Source organism: Toxotes jaculatrix, chromosome 6 (genome assembly GCF_017976425.1).
Source record: "Toxotes jaculatrix isolate fToxJac2 chromosome 6, fToxJac2.pri, whole genome shotgun sequence".
NCBI lineage: Eukaryota > Metazoa > Chordata > Actinopteri > Toxotidae > Toxotes > Toxotes jaculatrix.
The window spans coordinates 22,080,858-22,104,092 of record NC_054399.1 but is presented as its reverse complement, the minus strand read 5'-3'; the positions used below and the strand labels follow the sequence as shown (position 1 = coordinate 22,104,092).

At 40.4% G+C, this 23,235-nt stretch overlaps 1 protein-coding gene across 4 annotated transcripts in view; it reads right to left on the bottom strand.

Annotated features, from left to right (window-relative positions):
- The window catches only part of nos1apa (nitric oxide synthase 1 (neuronal) adaptor protein a), a 155,453-nt gene that overhangs the window by 90,966 nt on the left and 41,252 nt on the right, over positions 1 to 23,235 (bottom strand). For 3 of the 4 annotated variants that reach the window (XM_041040269.1, XM_041040268.1, XM_041040271.1), the window contains exons 3-4: positions 7,545 to 7,637; positions 4,463 to 4,521 (exon numbers count right to left, since the gene is read on the bottom strand). In XM_041040269.1, coding sequence (XP_040896203.1) covers positions 4,463 to 4,521; positions 7,545 to 7,637 — 152 coding nt within the window. Of the gene's footprint in view, positions 1 to 4,462; positions 4,522 to 7,540; positions 7,638 to 23,235 lie in introns of those variants that run through there. The other variant, XM_041040270.1, reaches the window with a different exon arrangement.

The window sequence follows — 23,235 nt, the reverse complement described above, 5'->3', positions numbered from 1 at the left end:
CAGCTAAATCCTCCCAAATGATTTAGACACACGGCATCCAGCCTCTATGCATCGGGAAAAACCCACATAGGAGCATTTAAAAATATTCCGGGATCTTTGATGTGCATTTTGCTCTGCATTTGAAAATCTATTTGTGAATATGGATCACATTAGCATATGGAGTGCAATAATTCTAGCATAAGAGCAAAAGGTTATATTCACCCCATGTTTTCTCACATGGGGATTTCCACCCGCCGAGGGAAGCCTTCTAATTTCCACTTCGACGATGTGAGGCTGATACAAATGCTACATCTTTCACACATTTACATTTGTAGACTAATCCCTCTTCTCTTTTACAACTAGACAGCACACTGCATGGGGTCACTTTTCAAATGAAGCTCTGATACACAACGTTCTATGCATATTGGAAACAAATTAAGGGCCAGTGAAACATAACTTTGAAAGAGTCCAAGGACACGGATATCACAGTACTGTCCCAACTGTGAGGTTGAGAAGTGGACTGCAAGAAGAAATGCGGCTGATTATTAATTTCATTTTATCAGTCAAGGTCACCAGAGGATCCACTGACTGATAATAGAACAAGGTCAAGAGACTGACTGCTGCTCTCATCTGATATGGCTCAGGGTTTTCCACAGCTTTTCACAGCAGAGGCGGGCCACCTCCACTGAATTCACAACTGCTCCTGGTTTGGATATCTGAGAGACCTGGTTCTGTTTTGGAATTGGCTACAATCATGGTCAACCATGGATACTACGGCATGTGAGCAGGAGAAGCTGACCCTCCGAACAGTGAACGACCGACTCCATGTCCTGAAATTTTATCTTTGTAATTCCACAGACAGTGTTTCCTTGCTGAGCCACAGTGGCAAACTATATCCTGGCAGTCACAAACAGGTTTCTTGGCCAGACAAAACACATCAATAAACCTACACACGACTGCCAGGACAAAGACAACCACCCCATTTGACTAGCAGACTCACATTTTAGCCTTGGACTGATCTTAGGAAAGCATTTTTGCACAGAGGGAGGGCAGTATGGACAGAACTTAAGAGACCAATATGTCTCTCAATGTAAATAAGGCACATGAGTGTTGCATTAACACAGATTTGAAAAACAAACAAAACCTGTTTCTTAAATAATGAGGTTTTTGTGAACTTCTTCATCCTCTAACAACTTCACAAAACTATTTACAGTTGCACCTTTAAAGAAGAGAGTGCTTTTCAAAGAGCTGATACTTTCAGCACCATTTAAAAGACCTAAATCCAAAGCTGAATATTAATAACAGAAAATACAATTTAGCTACCAGGTTAAGTATCCAGTGATAGGCTAACTAACTTGCTAGTCATTTTCACTTGTTCAGTGAAAGTGTCTCTTCTTTTCACGACGTATATCTGCTTTGTGATGCCCATAAAGTTTGGCAGGCTGGCCTGTACCACAAGTTTGTTCATAGAAAGCGGACTCTGCCCTTGGCAGACTCTCGGACGGGCTTAGTGATCTGAAAGTAACAAGATCCGCCTCTTTCATTGCAAAGCAGCAACAGGAGGTGTTGTGTTTGATGTAATAGAAGCTTAACAGCACATACTTTGTTGCAGCTCTGAGAAGAGCAGATGGGAATACAATGAGCTTACTACTTTTGTTAATATTTCCAGATTTTAGATGGAGAGTGACACAAGAACATCTCATCATTTCTGACAAATGAAACTGAAGCCTGGATCTGTGGTTTTGGACATACTTTTTATTCTTATATTTTCTTGCTTGTGTAATAAGCCAAGAACTGTAACCAGGGTTTACTGGTAGCTACAGTTAAATAAGGAGAATCATTCACATGTAGTAAAGCCCAAATGCTTAATGACTGTGGCTACAGTCTGGACCACCATTGTAGTTGCTGAACAGAAAAGACAAAATGTGATGAGGACCTGCCAGACTCGGCTCGGCAGATGACAGCGACTGATGGATGAGTCTTTCCCATCATACTCTGCACTATGTCCTCCCCCCGCCCCCCCCCAGCTACTCAGCCTCCTCCTGTGGGGAAACTTTGTGACTGTAATTTTAAAAAACTGTGCACCAGGCCCAAATTTGTGGGACAAGCCAGGGCAGCTCCAACCAAACAAAATCTTTCAGAATTTCCAAGCTCAGAGATGCTGATACACAAACAGCCGGGCAAAATCCATCTTTCTGACAGAATCATTGAATCACTGCCAAAGCCTGAACCCCCCAACTGGGATACTGGATGCACTTCTGAGCTGTACCCGCCTGGGAGTGAGAATGTGTGTGTGTTTGTATGTGTGTGTGTGTGTGTGTGTGTGTGTGTGTGTGTCTCTGTTTACTTGCACTTCTATCTTTGTAAGGACCAGTTTGAGTTATAGACTTTATGGAGTGGGGGCATTTTGGCTGGTACTCACTTTCTGTTACAGCTTCAAATGACTGTTTGAGGGTTAAGACCTGGTTTTAGTCAAGGACCCTTCACTGGTTTGACCAAACATCACTGTGACTATATGTATGAGTGTGTGTGTGTGTCTATGAGAAAGAGAGATTAATGGTGCAGACATCTGAAAGTATTCCTCTCATTTCTAAGTGAAGCCCTCTGAAATTCAAAGAATCTGTGTGTGTGTGTGTGTGTGTGTGTGTGTGTGTATGTGTGTGTCTGTGTCTGTGTGTGTGTAGCATGTGTGTTGTGACGACAACATACTGTGGTACGAGTTCAAATTGAAGGATTAAACCCCTTCAGCGAATGACCTGAATGAACTGGACCTCAGTCCTGTGAGGTGAAGCAGTGTAGGCGTCACTCTCTCACATACACAAATCCTTATGACCATCCCCATAGATTTGATCCATTATGTTTTCCCTGACATCAGCACAAACCTTGTCAAGCACCGCAATCCTAATTCTGATCTTACAGATAAACCAGGGTCTCCTGATATTCACATTGCTTTATTCCATTTTTCAGTCTGACATTGCCTTCTTCTTGTTTAGGAAATGTGTTTTAATCAGGTTCACAGAGACCAATATTCTTCATATTGAGGTGATTGTTATTTATGCAATTTGTTATTCAGGTAAGTGTACACACACACACACACACGCATGCACACGCACACACACACACACACAGACGTACTGATAAACTGATAAAAGATTCATGGCCAGCCTGTAATACAGAACAATTAACTCAGCTCTCTAAAACAGCAGTTTAAAGAAACAGTTCGATGTTCTAGAAAACATGTTTATGTGATCTGTGTCCAACAGTGAGACAGAGCTGGACTCCAGATGTGGCTGTAGCATAGCTTAGCATGAAGAGTTGAAGCAGAGAGAAAGCACTAACCTGGTTCTGTTCAACATAATAAAAAAAGGCTTTCAACACCTTGAAAGTTAAAAATTTTAAACTCATTCTGTACTTTGTCTGACACTTGCATGTGAGGTAACAACCTTTCATCAGATCAGCAGACCTTTGAATCACTTGACAAAAATCTAAGATTTGGACAGAGATCCAGAGGTTTCAGGGGAATCACGTTAAAACTCATGTTTTATTAACAATATCAAAATTATTCATAGAAATATCATGCTGAATCTAATTAATCTAAAACTGCCTATTTAAAAAAATCTATTATTTATATGTCCAGTGTTGATCTAAGAATGGACAGGTGACACACAGAGACCTGTCTGTGACCTGATGGAGCCTGGAAATGAAGCTACCACCCCATCACAAGCACATCCTGGAGAAACCTAACCACCTCTCCCACCTCAGACGATGAGAGAGGGCGGGGTCACAGTACTTTGATCCAAAACCATCTGGAGCAAATGAGGTGCCTCAACTCAAGCTGCCACTATGAAACCACTCAGGCTGTTGTAGGATGCGCATAAAACCTCACACTGTGATTTTGATTGAAGTGTACTGTTCCAAACCAAAGCAGACGACTACTGCAGAAAACGGGTGATTACAGTGATGACAGTTTCACATTTCCTGACTTATTTTTATTGTCTCCACTTCACTCATTTATTACAAACACTATTAAAATTATTATTTTAAAATGCCTTTATTGCAGCTTCTGCTAATATTAAAAAGAACCGAGTATAGTCACATTTCTGTATTCCCTGTTATCAGTGCTCCTCTGCTCTCCTGTTTACCATGTTTATGAATCAACATGTCAACTCTCAACACCTAATAACTCATCTCTTTCCTCTCTGTGCCGCTCTGCTCTGGAGTCAGTAAAAGCTATCATCAGAGAGCTACAATATCTTTCTGTCTCCTAAATGTCAACACTTGCATTGACAGAGACAAAAGATTCTCATTTCCTGAGCCAACACAGTATATCTAATCAAGTCTGGATTCAATTTTGTTTGGGAAAAGGCTCAGTGAACCATAAAGAGTGAAGTCAGTACAATAAGAATTAAAAACAAAATAAGTTTTTAAGTTGAGCTGGAGAAATTAAATGTTTTGCACAACATAAAATTTATGGTCAGCTCACCTGTAAATGGGATCCTGCATCACCATCATCTTGCTCTCGTCCCATGTCCACTCCTTCTTCTGTGGAGACAAACAAAATCAAAACTGTTCATGATCAAGTGTTTTAATACCTAAAGGACTAAAGGAAGGAAAAACTCATAACACTGCACCAAAAAAATCATAAAAATAGGATTAAAATACATCACATCAGTGAACTGCAGCAGAATGATGTAGATATTATTCTAACATCTCCATCTTTGAGGCATTTATTTACATTTTCCCCTTTTGTCTGCCTGTCCATTTGATTAAATTTACCTTCCAGTTTAATGTCACAATCAAAATGTCAAGACATGAGCACACAGGAATTATTCATATTGATTTCTATCTCCACACAGCTTTGTTGGCTCAATCATTCAATCGCTGCTATCTGTGGTCTTTCGTTGCGCCCGCCGTACTCAGAGATGTAAATAGATTGCTGACTGTCACACTTGACATTTCAGCTTTCCGGCTGGGAGCCAAACAAGACAAGAAAGCAGGTGGAGGCAAAACATCCTTCTATTGACCGGCCTTTCAGTACAGGCTGCCAATTAATTTGACATCGAGCCTTCGATGATGGCTTTAATATTTACCTCATCAGTCAATGCAGCGCATTCAAATCACTTCATCATGCGAGGGTCTTCAAAAATGTTGGACCCAATTCAAAGCAGACTTCTGGAAAACTTACCCAGACCTGACCTGCATAAATTCTTTTTTAATATAAAAGAGAACAAAACAGCCAAGCACAACAGAACTTCGATCTGGCCTCGACCTGAGGACGGTAAGACCCACTCCTAATAGACTCCATTTAATTACATCTGAACTCTTATCTGAAGGTCTCTTTTTTTTCGTTCTGAGATCAACCCAAACAGAGCCAAACAATAACACTGGCAGCAGCATGATGCCCCACCCTCTGACAAACAGCTGCACACATTTCCTTTTTCCCTGCTCTTCACAGTTTGCACCTCAGTAAACACATTTTTTCTCCAGCGACGATTATGGCACACAACATTATCAGAGCTGATAGCAAGTCTGGGACCCAAGTGGACCTGTGAGGACTCCTTAAAACAAATCTTAGCAGCCGAATGGAGATTGGTTTGCTGTTATCAGTTAGCTGATCAGCATGTTCTGATAAGATGGAGGTTCCTTTTTGCATATGCCAACTTTAAAAGTTTAGAAAACAGCAAAGAAATCAGATTCTCCAAAATCCATTTTACCAATCACCTCTCATGAGAGTGCAAATGTCGGGAAAAAACACTGAACCTGGCATAAAAAAAAAAAGAACCGCAGAAATGAAATAGTTCCACAGACCATCAGCTATTGTGTAGTCACAAAAATGTACTTATTACAGTACAACACTGTTCACACACAAAAGAATGTGGACAAGCAGAAAAGCTTTCAGGTCCACACACATTTAACTAACAGAGCATTTATATAGGTGTAATGAATAGGCCATTCCTTAGAGGACCATTTGGACAACTCAATTAAGCCTCCTTTTCATGGAACACTAATGCGTATCTGCGGAGTACATCTGGCTGTAAGAACAAGTCAAGGTCAATACTACACACAGTATCTACAGTCTTTCAGGAATGCCAGACCTTTCGAAACGTTTCATTTTTCAAGCTGAAGCACTAAAAGACTAATTAAAAAAAAATGAAATAAATGACAAAACTTAAAGCCTGAGTGACTTAAACGCACAAATTTGACATTTTTCAGCAGAATCTGGAGGCAACTTGCCAATGAGTCAACAGCAGACGATCAGCCGTGACCATTTGGCCATAGTGACCTTTTCGACTCTCAGCAGCCAATCAGAGTTTTGATCTGCTGTATCTCTCTCCTAACAAGCAGACTGGTAACACAATTCAACAGGAATCTCTAGTCCTGGACAAATTATCTGTCTGAAGAGAGCAACAGTTTAAACACATGATGATGGTTGACAGCCACTTGTTTTATGTTAAATATTAAATACATTTGAGAGGAACCTTAAAAACTGTGAATGGGCTCAAGCCTGGAAAATGAATTAAGATGAAAAACTAAATGCTGGAAAGGGCAATGGACGGCGCTAAGTGAAGTTCAAACTAAGCAAACTTCGCTTTGCTTCCATCCACTGGTTTTCCACCTGTCAGACTCTCTGTGATTCCCAGCAGGTGAAGACCACTTTGGTCTGTCTCTGTGGATTACAGCTGTCAGCCTCCCCGCACCTGGAAACACATCTAGTCTCAGCACTTACCCCTCCAATTTCCTCCGGTTTTCTCTTTGCTCTTTTCTCGTCTTTTAACTCTCTTTTCATCGCTTCTCTTTACTCTTCAAAAGCTGTCCCTCTTTTCTTCCACACCCTCCCTCATGCTTTCGATCCCTCTCAGGCCTTTTTTCCTCTCTTAAAATCTAACATTTAGCATTTTAGCACAAATGATGTATGATGTCGTTATCATACACACTGTAAATAAAGGGCATTTTGCACAAAGATCAGTTTACTCCTCATCAGGATTACTTCTTAACTCATCTTAAAGTGACAGCTAAGTATTCAACAGCTGACGTAGCTCGCTATCATCTATGCAGCTTTCTGACTGAAAATACCTTTTTTGTGCAGGTTATAACTTCTAAAGTTTCATGAGGTAGACATTATACACATCCTAGCAGGACAAGATTTCAGCAAACTAATTACATTGTCACCCAGCCATACCATCCTTAGAATCAAACAGTGGAGTACAGTGTACAGAAAAAAAAAGTTTCCTTTTCATTTTAACCACACACGTTTCTCATAACAACGTATCAGCTTATTGACTCAAAAGAAGTTTGTATATCATTACAACAAGAAACTATCACATGCTGTTATAATGAGTAAGAGATCCAATCACAGTCTAATAAAAAGACATTGCAGTCCGTATTGTTAGTACAAAAATATTCAGATTTATCTTCATCTTGGCTTCCAGTTCTACTACGAGATAAAAGTCTCCAGTCTCCAGCTTTTGTCAAGAAATGAGACAAAGCCACTTCAAACAGCCAGGGAGAAGATTCTTTTTTTCAAAGTTAGAAATACTTCAAATAAGATAATAAAGGTCACTCACTTTTTTCTTTTTCCTCAAGGCGACCTTCACGCCGTCTACAGACACCACAATGTGGACTTTTTTCTTCTTTATGTTTTTCACCTTGAATTCATACTGCAGAGAGAAGACAAACACAGATGTATTAATATTTAGGTGGATTAAGGTGCACAGTGACATTGTAACATCCTCTCAAGCATTTGTCAGGATGCGTGGATGGGTCAGTGTGATGAGTCATGTCTGGAGGCAGAAAAGAAATCACACAGATAAAGGACAGAACAAGAATGTGATGAAAAGTCATCTTCGTTTATAATTTCTTTTTTTTTCATTGTGTAAAACACAGTTACAAAGGAGTGATTGTGGTGAAACAAGACCACATCATCAACATAGTTATAGTAGTTAACGCCGTAACATTCGCTGTGATACCTGAGATTTTTATACCAATAGGTGACCAAACAATGTAGTCTTTGCCTTTGTTCCCACCAGGCAGCGAGTCAGAAATACAGAGTTGCTGTAGTCTGAGGTTGAAAACAGCATTCCTGTACTGATACGAAAAATACTTTTTTTTGTGATACTACAAAACAATTTTTCCCTGTTGACAAAATAGGCCAAACTTTTCATGAGAGATGAAAGATGAGAGATGAAAGATGAGAACTGAGTGTTAATACAAAGATCATCAAAGGTTGTTGGAAAAACTGAATGACCATAAAAAATTCCTTTGTGAAAGGAACTTAACCCCAACCAAGAGCTGGAGGGAAGAATGACTGAGTGCTGGTGTGTTATAACCGTCCTGGTGTGACTGCAGGTCGGATCCGCCGCTGTGAAGAAACATTTAAAGATCTAACTGCTGTGTTCTTTCATATCTTACCCCGTAAGCATCATAATAACACACAATTCGCAAACACTCCGATTCAATGTTACACAGGATTGATGAAAAGATTTGTCACAGAAAATGACAAACAGCCCTGGTAACTGAACACAGCGTGGTCGGCAGACCTCTGTCACAGTCAATTTATACACCATAGATCAGACTGAGACAGCCATCGCCACCACTGCCTCTAATGGGGCCTACGAGCACTGTCAAACAACAGGACTCCAGCAGTCCACCACAGTCAATACTGTGTGGAAAAACAAAGTTTGCATATCAAATACACTGCCGGTGTAAAAAGTGGATCAAGTAGCCTTTTTGTTGTTGTAGAAATCCTGCATTCATATTCATGTTCAAGGACCCGCTGCGAACACATGTGCAGCCAGGTGACGGCTGACTTCCTCCCGCTCCCAGAATTCTCTGCATGTTGATGGTATTTTGAAAGAGTGGGATGTAACTGAGTTGTATAGAACCACCTGTCACTGTAGCCTGGAAGAGCTGAAAATACTGTCTGTACGTCTGTTTCTGCCTGCCTGCACTCTCACTGAGTTGTTTAGTCTGTGTTTCTTGCCGGGTCAAACATGATTGTGTGTCTGAAAGTGGACTCTCATTAATGCTGAAGTTTGTAGTACTATTGAGCTTGAACATGAGCCATGGTCACAAGGCCACAAATCCTGAGATGATGCAAAATTCCTGCTGTTAGCTCAAATTCAATTCTAGTTCCATGCAGTGACTCTCGTGGGAAAACCGCTCAGAGCGAGGAGGTGAGAAATTAAAAGTGAAGAGTGCAAGAAAACAGCAACAGTAGAGAGAGAAGCCCCAATCCATACAAAGCTGAACTCAGTGATGATGGCTGACTTAATGCGCCACTTCCAGCAGACAACAAAATATTGATTTCACAAATGACCTTGCACTGTCGTTTATGGAGCTGCCAAAACTCAAGGTTTCTGGAGCATCTTCAGTGTCACACACTGCTGAAATATAGGAAACGTCAGGCTGTGAAAAATTGTGTTTATCGCTGGCTGTGTTTGCATTCAATCACTTCTTTGTTGAACTTCATCTGTCATGTTTTCCCACCTGCTTGCTGGCACTTCCTGTCAATCAATCTGTCAATATTCCTGCAATTGTAGCTGTCAGGCGCTCTGTCAGTCAGCAGATGGTCCTTTGTTCTGCTCTGTATAGTGTCACTCTTAGAGTAACTTACTTAATATTGACTTGGTTTTCTCTAATTTAGTTGCAGTTCCCTTGTTAAAAAAAAAAAAAAAGGACTCACATGAAAGCAGCGAAGTAACACTCAAAAAAATCTCAAAAGAATAAGATGAAGAAAAGAAACAGGACTGTTAAGTATCCTATTGGCAAGGAGCAAATACCCACATAGGGTAGAGTGTGTATGTCTCTGTGTGTGTTATATAACATAATTTAAAGCACCTATTCACAGACAGCAAAGATATGCAAAGAATCTAGCTCAGGTTAAACGTTAGTCTGAACAAACTAAAAATGAACAATTAACTAATAATTGTTTGGAGTATATAAGGTCAGGAAATAAGTCTTAAATCTTATTTTTTTGGCTAATTTTACAAAGGGGTGAACTGTGAAATATTACCTAACTATGAAAATCTGTTCTCACAATGTTTAAAACCTTTAAAATGAATACAGAGAAGGTCATTCTAAAGTCACACATTCAACACCTTTATAAAGTTTGTATTTTCAGTGTTCAATACTAACCCTTCATTGTGCCCTTGACTCGTATCAAGCAGTGTAAAGTACAGACTTGAACATCTGAATGCTGCGCGCATGATGACAGAATAACTTCATGAGGATGAAAGGTTACAGTATAATGGAAGATGACAGAACACAGAACTCAGGGTCTTGTCTGTGAAAGAGCAGGTCCAGGAGCTTTACCAAGGCTGGACAGGAACCCAATCAGCTCCTCAACCTTGGGTTACACACTGTGCTGACTGTAACACACAATCCTGGCTGTCAGCCTGTTGACTGAATTGTCAAAAGTCCAGTGAGGTGTGTTAGTTTCTCATGTCCACGCCGCTCCCAGCCTGCTTTGGAAATCATCTGTCTTAAAGACTAATAATTAATTAAAAGAAATAATTGTTTAATCGATCATTATTAGTTCCAGGCTTGTTTCATAGAACCACCATACATTTGCTACATTGACTATGTTGGGCATAGTTCATACATAGGTGGACATACTGTATAGAGAATGGTAAAAGGACAATACAGTACAGGTACACACTACCTGCAATCACTACAAAGCATTTATGCATACATCCACTCACACACTGCAGTATCATGATGATTAATAATAATAATAATAGCTCTATGTGGCAATTTTCTGAGTTAAAGTGGCTCTCAGTCATTAAACTGAGGACAACAGAAACAAGCTTACACAAAAAGCCCATAAACATTGTTTTAGCGTGCAATTACAGTTTGTGTACTGAGGGGGAGGAGAAGCCATTGCTCTCTTTTGACTGGCGGCCCATAATAATGATGATTTACTGTTACGAAGCAGGTTTCTGAATCTATCCAGATGTAATGTCAGGTTATCTTTAGATGTAGATGTGTGCTGTGACCTTAACAAATCCCTCCTGAGACACTGAGAAACATACCTGCAAACAAAGTCCTTTACAAGCTTCAAGGTACCTTTCATACCTTTGCAAATTTTTTAATTTTTAAGGGGTAAAGGACAAAGGATAAAGCCAATCAGGCCAGCTCTAGAAATCAGCCTACCAATCAAAGCTTTGGAGGCTGAATTAAGAATTGCATGGATGAAATTAACAGCTGTACAGGTTGTTGTAAATCCACTTTCAGAAATCAGTCTTAAAGTGGCAAAAAAAAAAAAATGTTCTCCTCGCAGTGACAACAGCATCTTCCATGCCAACTGAAAGTGAGGTTGTTTGGACAAAATGTAATTCACTGCTGACAGGAAAGGCAAGGCAAAACAAAATAATTAACCCTCAGAGAAAATGATTGTTTATAATGGAAACCACATTGTCTTCAATAGCACAATGTACAGAGACAAAAAAATGTGGCCTATTTTCCTGCTGCAGAAGGAGAGTGCTGGAAAAAGACATGCATTATCTTTTAACTACTGTACTAAGCACCCTGTAGATATCTTCAACAAAGGACAGAAAACACACACACATACACACTGAAACTCATAGAATATATTTTCATACAGTATCACAGAGAAGGCTACACCACTTCAGCCGTTAATTTCAAGTCTCAAAGTGCATGAATGTTTATGTGACAGAGTTTTATGGGTGGTTTTATGGGCGTGTTGTAATCTGCTGTGATGCTGACTGTGATGCACACGCAAGATTTTAATGTTGGTATGCCTGATGGATTGCATGATTGACCTCCACAGAGATGATTACAGCGGCAGTTTAACAGATTTCATGCAGGGATTGACTGGCTAAGTGTATGCAGCGTAATATGACAGAGAGCACTTATCTCTAATAAGCCTGTCTATTCCTGTCTGATACGGCCCCATCACTGAATCCACATCTCTGGTGCTTTCAGCTTCCATTCCAACATACAGCAGCAATGTGAATTATAATATCAATGCTACATCTATCTTTATAATATCTGTAGAATTTGAGAATATGAATGCATGTAATTAAAACACTTGTACCACAGAAACTGCTGCACTTGAGGAATCACACAAGCATTCATTTTACACAACCGGCAATTTATTCAGTCTGACTTTTCCCAAAATGCAGCACCTCTTCTCCAGGAAGAGGCGGTGGGGGCGTTTTAATCAGCACAGATAATGGCTCACAACACAGTTTAGGTCATTTAGGATAATCCCTAATGTCTCTGCTAGATGAGCTGACTGAATTTGCACCTAAAATACTATTAAATTGCTAATTTCTACTGCAGCCACAATCATTTTTGACATAAGTGGAGGACTAAAAGCAGGGGGAAAAAAACATTACCATTGCTGAATTCTGATTCTGAAAGTCATTTATTTTCAATAAAAATGTCTGGCATTAAAAATAAATACAACCTAATGCCAATTATATTTACTTTCACAATTCCAGAGCTGTGGTCCATGATAAACAGTTTCAGTCTTGATTTTCAGCAAGAGCTGAACTCAGTATTTCTGAATGAGCTTTACCTATTGGAGAAACATGAACCTTTGGAAGAACTGTGCTGTACCAATTCAGTAGTTTAGCCCTGCATGTGTGTCTGATCAAGTGGTTCATAATTAGACCTGTTCCATGTGATGTGAGCTTCCAACATTTTTATCCAGGACGTCATGATGTGGTATTACGTCTTTAATGTTATCTGTGAACTGTTGCAATTCTCTCATTTCATGGGGGTATTCACAGTATCACGCTGAGTTTGGCTCCGACATCAGAGAGGAGATACCGAAGTGAATCAGCAGCTCCAGTCGCAGCTCGAGAAACTCTCTGTGTGACTCATTAAAAACAAAGCACACTAAAAACTCAGACTTGGTGCACAAATTCCTCACTGTTGTTAAATGAAATATGTGCTTGCAGAAAAATGCTGTATGATTTAAAGTCAGAATTTTTAGACGTGTAATTAACTACACAATCAACAAAAAAAAAAAATAATAATAATACTAATTTTGATAATCGTTTTGGTAAATTATTAAGTGAAGACACATTTGTTTAACTGCTTTACTGGCAATTGAAATGTATTACTATGAACTGTCAAGAATTGTAATGGCCTTTGATCAGTATATTTTTTTAATAGTTTCCACCTTTAGAAACCTTTAACAAATGTTAATTCTGGACCTTGGAAACAACAACTGGTCCAAAAATCTCAATTTACTGTCTTTTTCCTGAGTTTTCAACCACATCTCACTGTTTTCCTCAGTGGATGGACTCTGCTCACTTGGTCACATGATAACAAGCGGCCCTCTTCAACTGAGTCATCAACATCCGATAGGAACGACTGCGAAATCAAAGGTTTAATAAAAACCTAATGAGTGACCCTGAGATTATTTTGTCAAACTACCTGATAAATATTAAAAAATATATATAAATTAATAGATTAATTGATTTAAATCAAAAGAGTTGTTAGATGCAGCCTTCCAGGTAAACTTTACTTTTCACATTTGACAATAATAGAATTCGTTATAAGTGACAGGACGTTCCAGGTAAAACTGGTCTTGTGCAAACAGGGATCTATTCCTGTATGTGGCTACTCTGGGTTACAGTAAACAGGATTCGCTTACGTGCACTCAGTTTGGAGATGGACCACTTCGTGACGGTGACAGGATATTAGCATACGTGTAAACAAACTGAATTGAAATGAATAGAAGAATAGGCTCATCCATCACGCATATAAGTCAGTCTAACATTTGCAGCCTCCATTTCCTGATAAACGGGTCATTATTTCCTAAAGTTCCCTTCCTCCTGTTTCCAGTATAATCCATCATTTTGGCAACAAAGACGGCAACACACACCGAGACAAACGTGTCATCAGGCAATGGTGCTATTTTCCCTCGCACAAATATCAGCCAGGAGCCAGGAGAGCACAATAAAAGCCTGCATTTCTGTTGATGACCACAATTCCTCGAGAGGTGTTGAATGTATGGGGATGGATATAAAAGACTCACATAAACCTGTGGTTGCATGCCCACACACACACACACATACAGTACACTACTCAGGTCACCTAACGGAAGTGTTCAACGATCTCAGCAGGGAAGATGAAGAACAGGGTGCCTGGTCTGCTGTTATACAAGCTCTTTATTTAGCTCATTGGCAAAGGCCTTTCTGAGATGATCATGGTGCTTCTGTCGACAACTTCTTGTCCATCTTTTACACAAGGAACACAATTTCTGCTGGTCAAGATGCTCCACTATGCCACGTGCCAATTTGTTCCAAACCAGAGGCTCCTGAGCAGCAAGTTTCTTCCCTGGCCAGTCATGAGTACAGATCCATCTCAACGGCATGAACCCTCCAGAGAGAGGAAAAAAGAATAAAGAGGGCTATAAAAAATAATAGAGGAGAAAAAAAAGAGAGAAAGGGAGATGAAGAGAGAGAAGAAGCGTTGGTGGGAGGGAGAAGCAGTGAAATACTGAGGATATGAGGTTTAATTAACAGCTCAGATCATTTAGTTCATGATTACACAAACTGAAAGTGGACGTTTCTTGAATGTGCAAAGTGTCGTGTTGTCATTAGGTGCCTGATGAACTGAAAGGCATGTGGTTTTAACTCTCATAGAGCACCTGAAGGCACTGCTCATACTTAGGACAATTTTTTTTATGGCAGATACATTGGAAGATGTTTTTTTTTTTCCCTCTTCTCTCTACAAGTAAGGTCTGTGGTTTCCTGATTTTTACAGCACTGAATGTACATTAACTGAAGAATCTCTGAAAGAGAACACTAACTTATGCCATACCCCATATGGCTTAGCAATGTACAGTGTTTCTGAGGGTTCAATTCACTCGTCCAACCGTGTAGTGTGTCTTTGTATTGGCAGTAAACAACTGCAACATCTATCAGAGTTGGAATTCATGTATGCGTCCTTCAGCTCTCAGCTAAATGACCTGTGGGTTTGTGTGTGGACTTACCACTAGAACATAACTGCTTTATAGTATAGACGTGTTCACGGATCATTGACTTGTGCCCTGGTATAATATGTGCACTGTTCACGCTCTGATTTATGCTCAAACAAATCCATTTAAGTTTAAACATATGCATAGATACCAGATTTTCTGCTGCTTTTACTGATAGTCTGTCTCTTGCAGTGGTGTTGTTAACCCAACACAAAAAGTCTAAAGAGCCTTCTGTGTCCCTCTCAGTCAGTGTCAACTTGTTTTAACCATGAATGCTTTATATCTCTTATCTGAAAAGCAGTTTTAGTTGCTTAAATGTGACCACACCTTAACCACAGAGGTGGCAGATCAGAAAAATCAGTCAATCTTGAAACCCACATACTCTTGTCATGTCATCATCTGCCACTTTTCTGGGTCCGGGCCCAGGCTGCGGGGGCGACTGTCGCCCAGTCCACAATGCACCGAAGTCCTACGGCACTTCCCACAGGTGGTGGGCCCATGGAAGGTGGTGCCATCCGGAGTGGGGCTCAAACCCACGACCCCGAGAGAGTGAGCGCTCGTGCTCTACCAACTGAGCTAACCGGGTGGCGGTACATACTCTTGTGTCTTGTACTATTTTGTATGAGGACTTGCTGAGGATCACTGGAATACATGACATGGACAGAGTCCAAAGTAGTAGGCAGTCAGATTACTGGAGACACTGGGCACTCAGACCGACTGTAGATACACCTGAGAGCCATGAGCCAATCACTGCGACCCTAAAATTACCCAGAGAGAGGAAGCTAACAAGATCTCTATCACAGCCCCCAGGGGAAAGCCAGAGGGACTGTGAGACGAAGACATAGAAAACCAACAATCAGAGCTGTTAGAAACTGAGCCGGGCCCCTCCACAGCCACAATATAAAAGGCTCACTCTCTTTGTTCTCCACCATTGGAAGAAACTAGAGCACTCCTGCAGAGAGAAGCAGTGTCTTCTTAAGTTCACTTTTACCCCTTCACTTCACTACAACCTTTATACAAGACATATTCTGGTCTTTTATCTTGTCAACTGTCTCTGTGTTTGTTATTTTATTCTGGACGCTTCCAACATGTCCCCTGTGCAGTTGTAGTACACGCAGCAGAAAACTGCAAATTTAAAGAAAACAGAAGAAACTACAACATACATATGCCTGTGTTTAAATTATGCAGCTGAGACCTCAGCTGTCAAGCGCCATCACTTCTACAAAAAGGTTTTATCACAGTATTATTTCTAATGTACCTGATTTATCATTATTCTGCTGTCTATTTTTCCTGTTGCATCCCTGAGAGCAAACACGATGACCAGCTTAAAATCATCTTATATTTATGACGTCATAACCACAGAGAGAAAACCTAGCAAACAGGAAACCGCCATGGCCCATGTTGGTTAGAAGAAACTGTTGATGGAAGAGGAAATTTGATGCTTGTACAATTAGCTCCTACAACACTTTCTTGGTGTGGTTTCTTTGGTTGCCATGGTCACACAGCAAGCTGCAGCAGCAGGATGAAAAAAGCTGAACCATCATCATCATCTGGGATGGCAAAGTGGCAAACGGCTGTGAGCTCGTTCACGAGAGCAGCAGCTGACTGCTCGGTCCTTGCCGACATGGCGGCTGTCATGTTTACACTGGAAACAACGAAGGAGGAGGCAAACAACAAACCACCACGATGCTGTGTAACTCTGTGCTGTAGGACTGACATTGTGTTGTGTATATCAGCTCAGCATGGCTCACTAATTTCCTCCATCTTCAGCTGTCGAAGAGACAGGGTAGCATGACATTCAGTACTGCAGGTTTGGGTGATTGTGATTTTACAAACTAATTCAAACTGACTGTTCAAATTACAGACTGGGATTTTTCAATAGGAACAAATCATCTCGAATCATTACAGATCTAATGGAAATTTTTCCCGTCCTTGTATGACAGCCAAAATGGCTAATAAAAAGGGACAGCCCTACAAAACAGCTGCATGTATGGCCACTACTGTACATGCAGACAACTTTTCATGATATGAAAACATACTGGAACTTTTCCAATTCACAGAAAGACTCTGACATGCACTACCAACGTCAGGGACATGAGGGGAAAAACAGATCAAATGGAATTACAGGGTATTTCTGCTACTAAAGTAATAGTCAGTGTTGTGTATCCACTCATCTGTGAAGAGCTTCTGCTGCATCTTCTGATTAGACTGCAGTTCCCATGTCAGCTCCACAGAGACACTGTCTTTCTCAGTTTCTCTCACCGCCACATACTTCTCTCTTTCTTGCCAACCACAAAGCTTTCTCCCCTCTTTACATCAACCCCCTTGGATCCTGTTTGTCCTATCAAACCATCCATCTTGATTTTATTCCTTTACTGCTGGTCATTATAGTGTCTCTAGGTATGTTCATTTCCCCCTCTCTTACCAACCTCCCACTCCCACAGTCATATTGATAGAGAACCGGGCCCCTTCTGTGCCACTCTCTCTTGCTTTATCATATTTTTTCTTTCTTTTACACTCTTGCTACTCTCACTCTCTCTCTCCCCCTCTCTTATATTTTCTTCCCACATCAACCCTGCCTCTACCCCCTCCCCCTTTTCTCCACAGACCGGTGGCTGATTCAATCTCAAGCAATGTTGTTTATGAAAAGGCATTTCATTTTCCAAAACCATTTGTGTTTAAGATGCTACAGACGCTACAGGGTCCATCACGTTTCATCAAACTCAGCGACGCCGCAATGTCTTTGAATCAAAGCCAAAATCTGCAACTGAATATATGTGGTTGTACGCATTGACATCACACACACACACACACACACACACACACACACACACACACACACACACAACCACACAAAAGTACAAATTGGTCTGTACATTTAGTGTCTAACAAGAAAAACTATATATTACAAAACTTCTCAGGAAATCCAATTTAAAATCACATTACACTGATGTAAAAAAGTTCTCTTCTGCGTTTGTCCTTTTATACAATGAGCTTTAAAAAGACAAAATAGTTTAAACCCTGTGACCCTGCTAAAGTGTATGTATAGTGGCAAAACTACTTCACCACAGGCTCCACTCAGTAGCTCCCCTGGATCTAACAATGTTCTTCAGCAGATATAGTTGCCCATTTGTTGTACGATGTTGGCTTAAAGTCCCAACCAGCAGTTGGCAAAATAATCTACCTACAATGTCTACTCAGTAGCTGCTCTGGAGCTTGCAATCGTACCTCTCCAAGGTCAAGAATGATTTTCCAATCTCAACTTGGTCTGAAAAATGGCAACTCTATGTACTGAGGATGACCCTGTGATATGATCAAAAGCTCCAGAACAGCTATTTCAAGTGTCCAAACACTTTGTTCTGTCGTCCACACACTTTTGGCCTTGCATTGCATAGTTGGGAAAAAGGAACAATCAAAAGAGAAAATGGCCTCGTTCTATGCATTTGTACATGTGATGCTAACAGTTGATTAAATGTGAATGTCTAAAGACTATTGGGAAGTGTTGCTGTAGGCTCCTCTCAGCCAATTCAGTCTGTTGTTACGGGTCTGGAGGGGGTAGTTTATAGCTGCGAGCTGTCGGCTGCTGGATTCGCCATCAACACCTGTTCACCAAATTCATGAGCATCTCTTGCAGCAGAGAAAAAAAAACCCATGAAGAGTGGCAGTCAGCCACAAGCAAACCATTTTCTCTTTGCCAAGCAGAGAAGCTAGTTTGTTCCCACTTTCATTCCTAAAACATAAAAAGCAACATTTGTGATTGCATCCAGTTAACAAGACATTTCAACATCTGGATTGTCTCCAGTGTGAAAAATTCAGCTTCTGAAAGGAGGTTTAGTCATCAGGCTTGATAAATGAGACTTTCCAAGACTGTTGGCACAGTTTCCTGTTGCGTCCTATTGGAAACAAGGGAAATCTATTTTTCTGTCGACTGTCACAGCGTTAATGCATACTTAAAGACTTTCTCCTCTGTAACTTTGTCACTGTCTCCCACTCTCGGCTTCTGGTTTCCAAGCTTTCAGCCTCCCGTCTGACCGATGTCTTTTCTTTCTTACCATCTGTTCCCTCTGAGGTCATATATCTGTGCCTGCGCTGCACACAGGGACAGATAAACTTCAAAGACAACAGAAGCTTATCGGGACACCGACAGATTCAAAGATATCTTACTCTGTCTCACTTAAAGAGCGAGAGAGATCCCTGTCAGCCCGGTCAGTACTCTTCAGATTTTTTCATTAGAAACTTTTTTCAATCAGACTGTCTTCTACCTTAGAATTGATGTACTGTCATTCAGTTGCTGGATTTACTGTGAAACTGATCAATACACTGCTTGTTTGTGGGAAGCTGAATTTAAGATGTAACATCTTCCAGATGTTACACAATGTATTGTATGATGATGGATTGTCTGACGATCAGAGCCATAGATGAAGGTACGCCTCCAAGGTCATTTAAAGTAATTTCTGCCTTTCCGTCAGTCTTTCTCATCAGCTTCAACCTGTTCCCTGTCAGTTTTCCTCCACCTACAGCTGTAAGAGCAGGAGCAGGGGGGGAGATGAATTACGGAGGGTTTTCTTTGTTCTTATTGAACCGTGTCAGAGGAGAAATCCTTCTCTTACCCAAAAGGATAGAGAGACAAACTCAATTTATCGACAAATCACTTCCAGCGCATTTTCATTCTCAGGGCCCTGCTGTATAAAAGCTGAAGCAGGCTAATGGCCCATGTTGGTTAGAGAGATTACAGCTTTCTTTCATTCGTAATAAATTTTATTTGATGATGAACATGTCACAGTAAAGTGGAACCACTGATTATGTTCAAATGAGACCATCGTTTTTATTGTACTCCTCTCTATAATGGGGGAACAGCAGGCCAGGAGAGCTATATTTGTTTTACTGCAATATACTTGTAGATTTAAGCTAAAGCTCGACTATAATCAGAGCCAGCTGACCCTTTGCTAGGCTTTCATTACTGTTGCTACGATTTTCAAGCTTTCTCTTCTAGCATGGCATGTATGGACTTTATAATGATAATGCTGGCAAATATACGAGCTTAAATCCAATTCTTGAAACAATGGGTCCTCTGTTTCAGACAGGAATAGACAAAACTGACATAAACTCTGAGTTTTGAGGGTCTTAAATGTGGCGTGGATGGCAACTGGATGACTCAAAGTGAAACTCAAGAAGCAACATTGTTTTTGCATTGCTGGCTTTCTAGTTAGCCAGTTATGGTGATTTAAAAAATATATATATTTCATATAAACTTAATTTGGAAAAGTGGAAGTCAAAGCCATAATACAGCAAGATAAAATACTATAGAGAGTTTAACTGGAGGATTAGGTGGCACTTTAATACCCACATCAGCATCAATACAACATGCTGAGTGACCAAGGCAGGATGAAAAGCCTTGAAGGGCCAGAAAGTAGGTTAGAGAAACTTTTTCTTTTCCTCCACTTGCTTGACTCATACACTGCGTGATATCAGAAGGGACATAAAACAGATTCTGTCTGCACTTCTTTCATTATTTGTGCTACTTCTGTCTGTAAATATGCCAAATATGAAATCAACACTGTCTTCTCTTTATCTCTTTATATAAATCTTGAAGTTTACAGAGCCCGTCTGAGATCAGAGATGATACTAAACCCAAACAACAGCTTCAAAAAAGCTGCAAAAGCCAAGGGACACGTTCAGTTCATTCACCTTTTTTCTCATGAAGGTGCAGCTTGTAATTTCCAAATACCAAAACCAATCTATAAAACCAGACAGCTGTTTTAAACGTGATATAATAACATGAATTAGGTCACGTTCAGTAAAATAAGCGACAGCAGAGTCAACTCTTAACAAGTACTGAGTCAAATGTGTGTGAACACCGGCTACAATAAGGTCTGATAGCACCGATTTAAATGTTCTCTTCATCTACACCAACCTTTTCTCTGTAAAGATTCCCTCACAGTGAACGTCTGGTCCAATGAAAGACGCACTCATTACCATGTCAAAGACCGCCAGTCATACCCTAAACTCCTACGTGACACATGCCAAATGATATGTGTGTGTTCACAGACTACAGTAGCTTTAATGTGGGGTGGCTGCTCTCTTCCATAGACGTGCAGTGTGTGTGTGTGTGTGTTTTTTTTTTTTATTTATGTCTGCAGTGTGGCAGGGAGGTTTGATTCTTTCACCATGCAGCTAATAAAAGCCTTTCATTCCGGCATGGGCCCATTTATTACTCAAACTCTGATGGACTCGAGGCACCGTCTGTGGTCTGCATAAATCAGAAAGGCAGACAATGTAAAAAAAAAATTGAAAAAAAGCGAAAACAGGAGCAAAAGGAAATGGAAACAGCAAGGACAGAAAAGGCTGCAGACTAAGACAAGTCTAAAATAGACTTCTGAACTTTCTTCTATTATTTGTTGTATTTCTGCCTAAAGGTTTAACCTCAAAAGGACACGTAACTGTACCACTATTATTTTGTGTGCACGGTGTATAGACAGTGAAAAATAAGCTGAATAACCGCTTAATAGGAGTTCTTTACTGAACCAGCTGGGTACAAAAAGACATTTTAATAAATGACCCTCTTCTGTAGCAGAAGTTCTTCGAGGGTTCTTTTCATAACCATTTACACAAAGGGTCGTTTAAGGAATCACCTTCTAAAAGGTTATTTGTGGATTGTGAAATTGTAGAATGACTTTGAAAAACTATTTAAAATTTCAGTTAGCACATTTGTCTTAATGAATAGACTCGGTTATGTTTAGGGAAAGATAGTGGTCATGGTTACACATTGACTGTTGGGGGACACAGGATGTGACCAGCGGTCTCGTCCCACAAGAGGCAGCAAATCAGGAGAACATTAACATAGGACGCTGTTCACTGGTCGTGTTTGAGCTAATGGCCGATACTGTCGTCTTTCTGGTGAGGGCTGTCTCCCGCAAAACAAATGTTTTAGAAGTCTGCAAAATCCACAGGCACTTGGCTTGTTGGTTCAGAGAGTCATGGCATCCTGTATGAACTCCTGTTGTGGAGCCAAGTTGTCAGACTGCACATCCCCCTGTTACTAGCATCCCTCCATATCACAGTACAACACCACACACTGGACTGGAAACCTCAACAAAGGGCAAGCCAATAGCTGGATCATTTTCACAAGTTCAGGACACAGGAGAAAAACAACACTTCAAGAATCTTTGTGGTACCACGGCTCTGCAGAGCAGCTCTAATCTCGTCACCTCAGTTAGAAACACACATGTAGAGACATACATTCACAAACAGCAGGAGAAAAAGCAACCCCACCAGACAAGCAATTACAGGGAGGAACCTCAGCTGCTGACAAGGTGGTCTTGGCTGGAATTAGATTACTGCGTGGGCCGAGCAGTTACTGGCTGACTGTCATGATAAAGCCCTTCAGAAGACACAGTAAAGGATTATCAGCTCTTACAGCTTTAATTGGCAGTTTAATGAAGTCGCTCACAATTTATCTGACAGGCATTAAAGGCGGACATCCTGTTTGTACACATCTAATACACCTCAGGGTGAAATATTAGTTTAAGAGGGGATTGCAAAGAGTACCATTAGCAGACTTCACATTCAATAAATCACTCAAAGTGGATCATATAAAACATGTCATGTACCTTCACTACAATATTATTAACAGTGGTAAACTGTGTTTTACAAGGGTAATTAACTTTGGATGAGGGGGAATGTCTCTGCTTTTGAGGAAGAGTCAGTTTCCCCTTTTGCTGACAAAAAGCTAAACACACACGACAACACCAAGTATTTCAAAGGAAGTATTAGTCAGTGGTGATCAACAGTGGCACTTGCCAACGAGGGAAGCCTGTAAGCCTGAGTTCCCAGAGGAAAATTCACGGCAGCTTTATGAAGAGATCATACACTTTATGACTTAAGTAAATAAAGCTTTCAAACCTGAAAGGGGATTTCAACACATTATATAAACAGAATTCTTCATTTAAAAGATAAAGCGCCTTAAGGCAATGAAACAGTGTGTGAAGCTACAACCTGAATTCTAATTCATTTTTTTAAAAGTACTGAAGATGAGGATGAAGTATCTGTTTTAATAAGTATTTAATCCCATGAGTCACTACATTGAGGTGGGGTATGTTTGTAACTTCCAGCTCCAGTTTGGATACGTCTACATCAGCTTGGCACATCTGGATTTGGGGATTTTCACACATTCCTACTTGCGGATTTGCTGAAGCTGAGAGTGTCTGAGAGCTGATATCTTCGAGAAATTACACATTTTCAGAGGGATTCAAGTTATTCACAGATTAACACATTCTTACTTCAACATTTTGAAGTCCAGT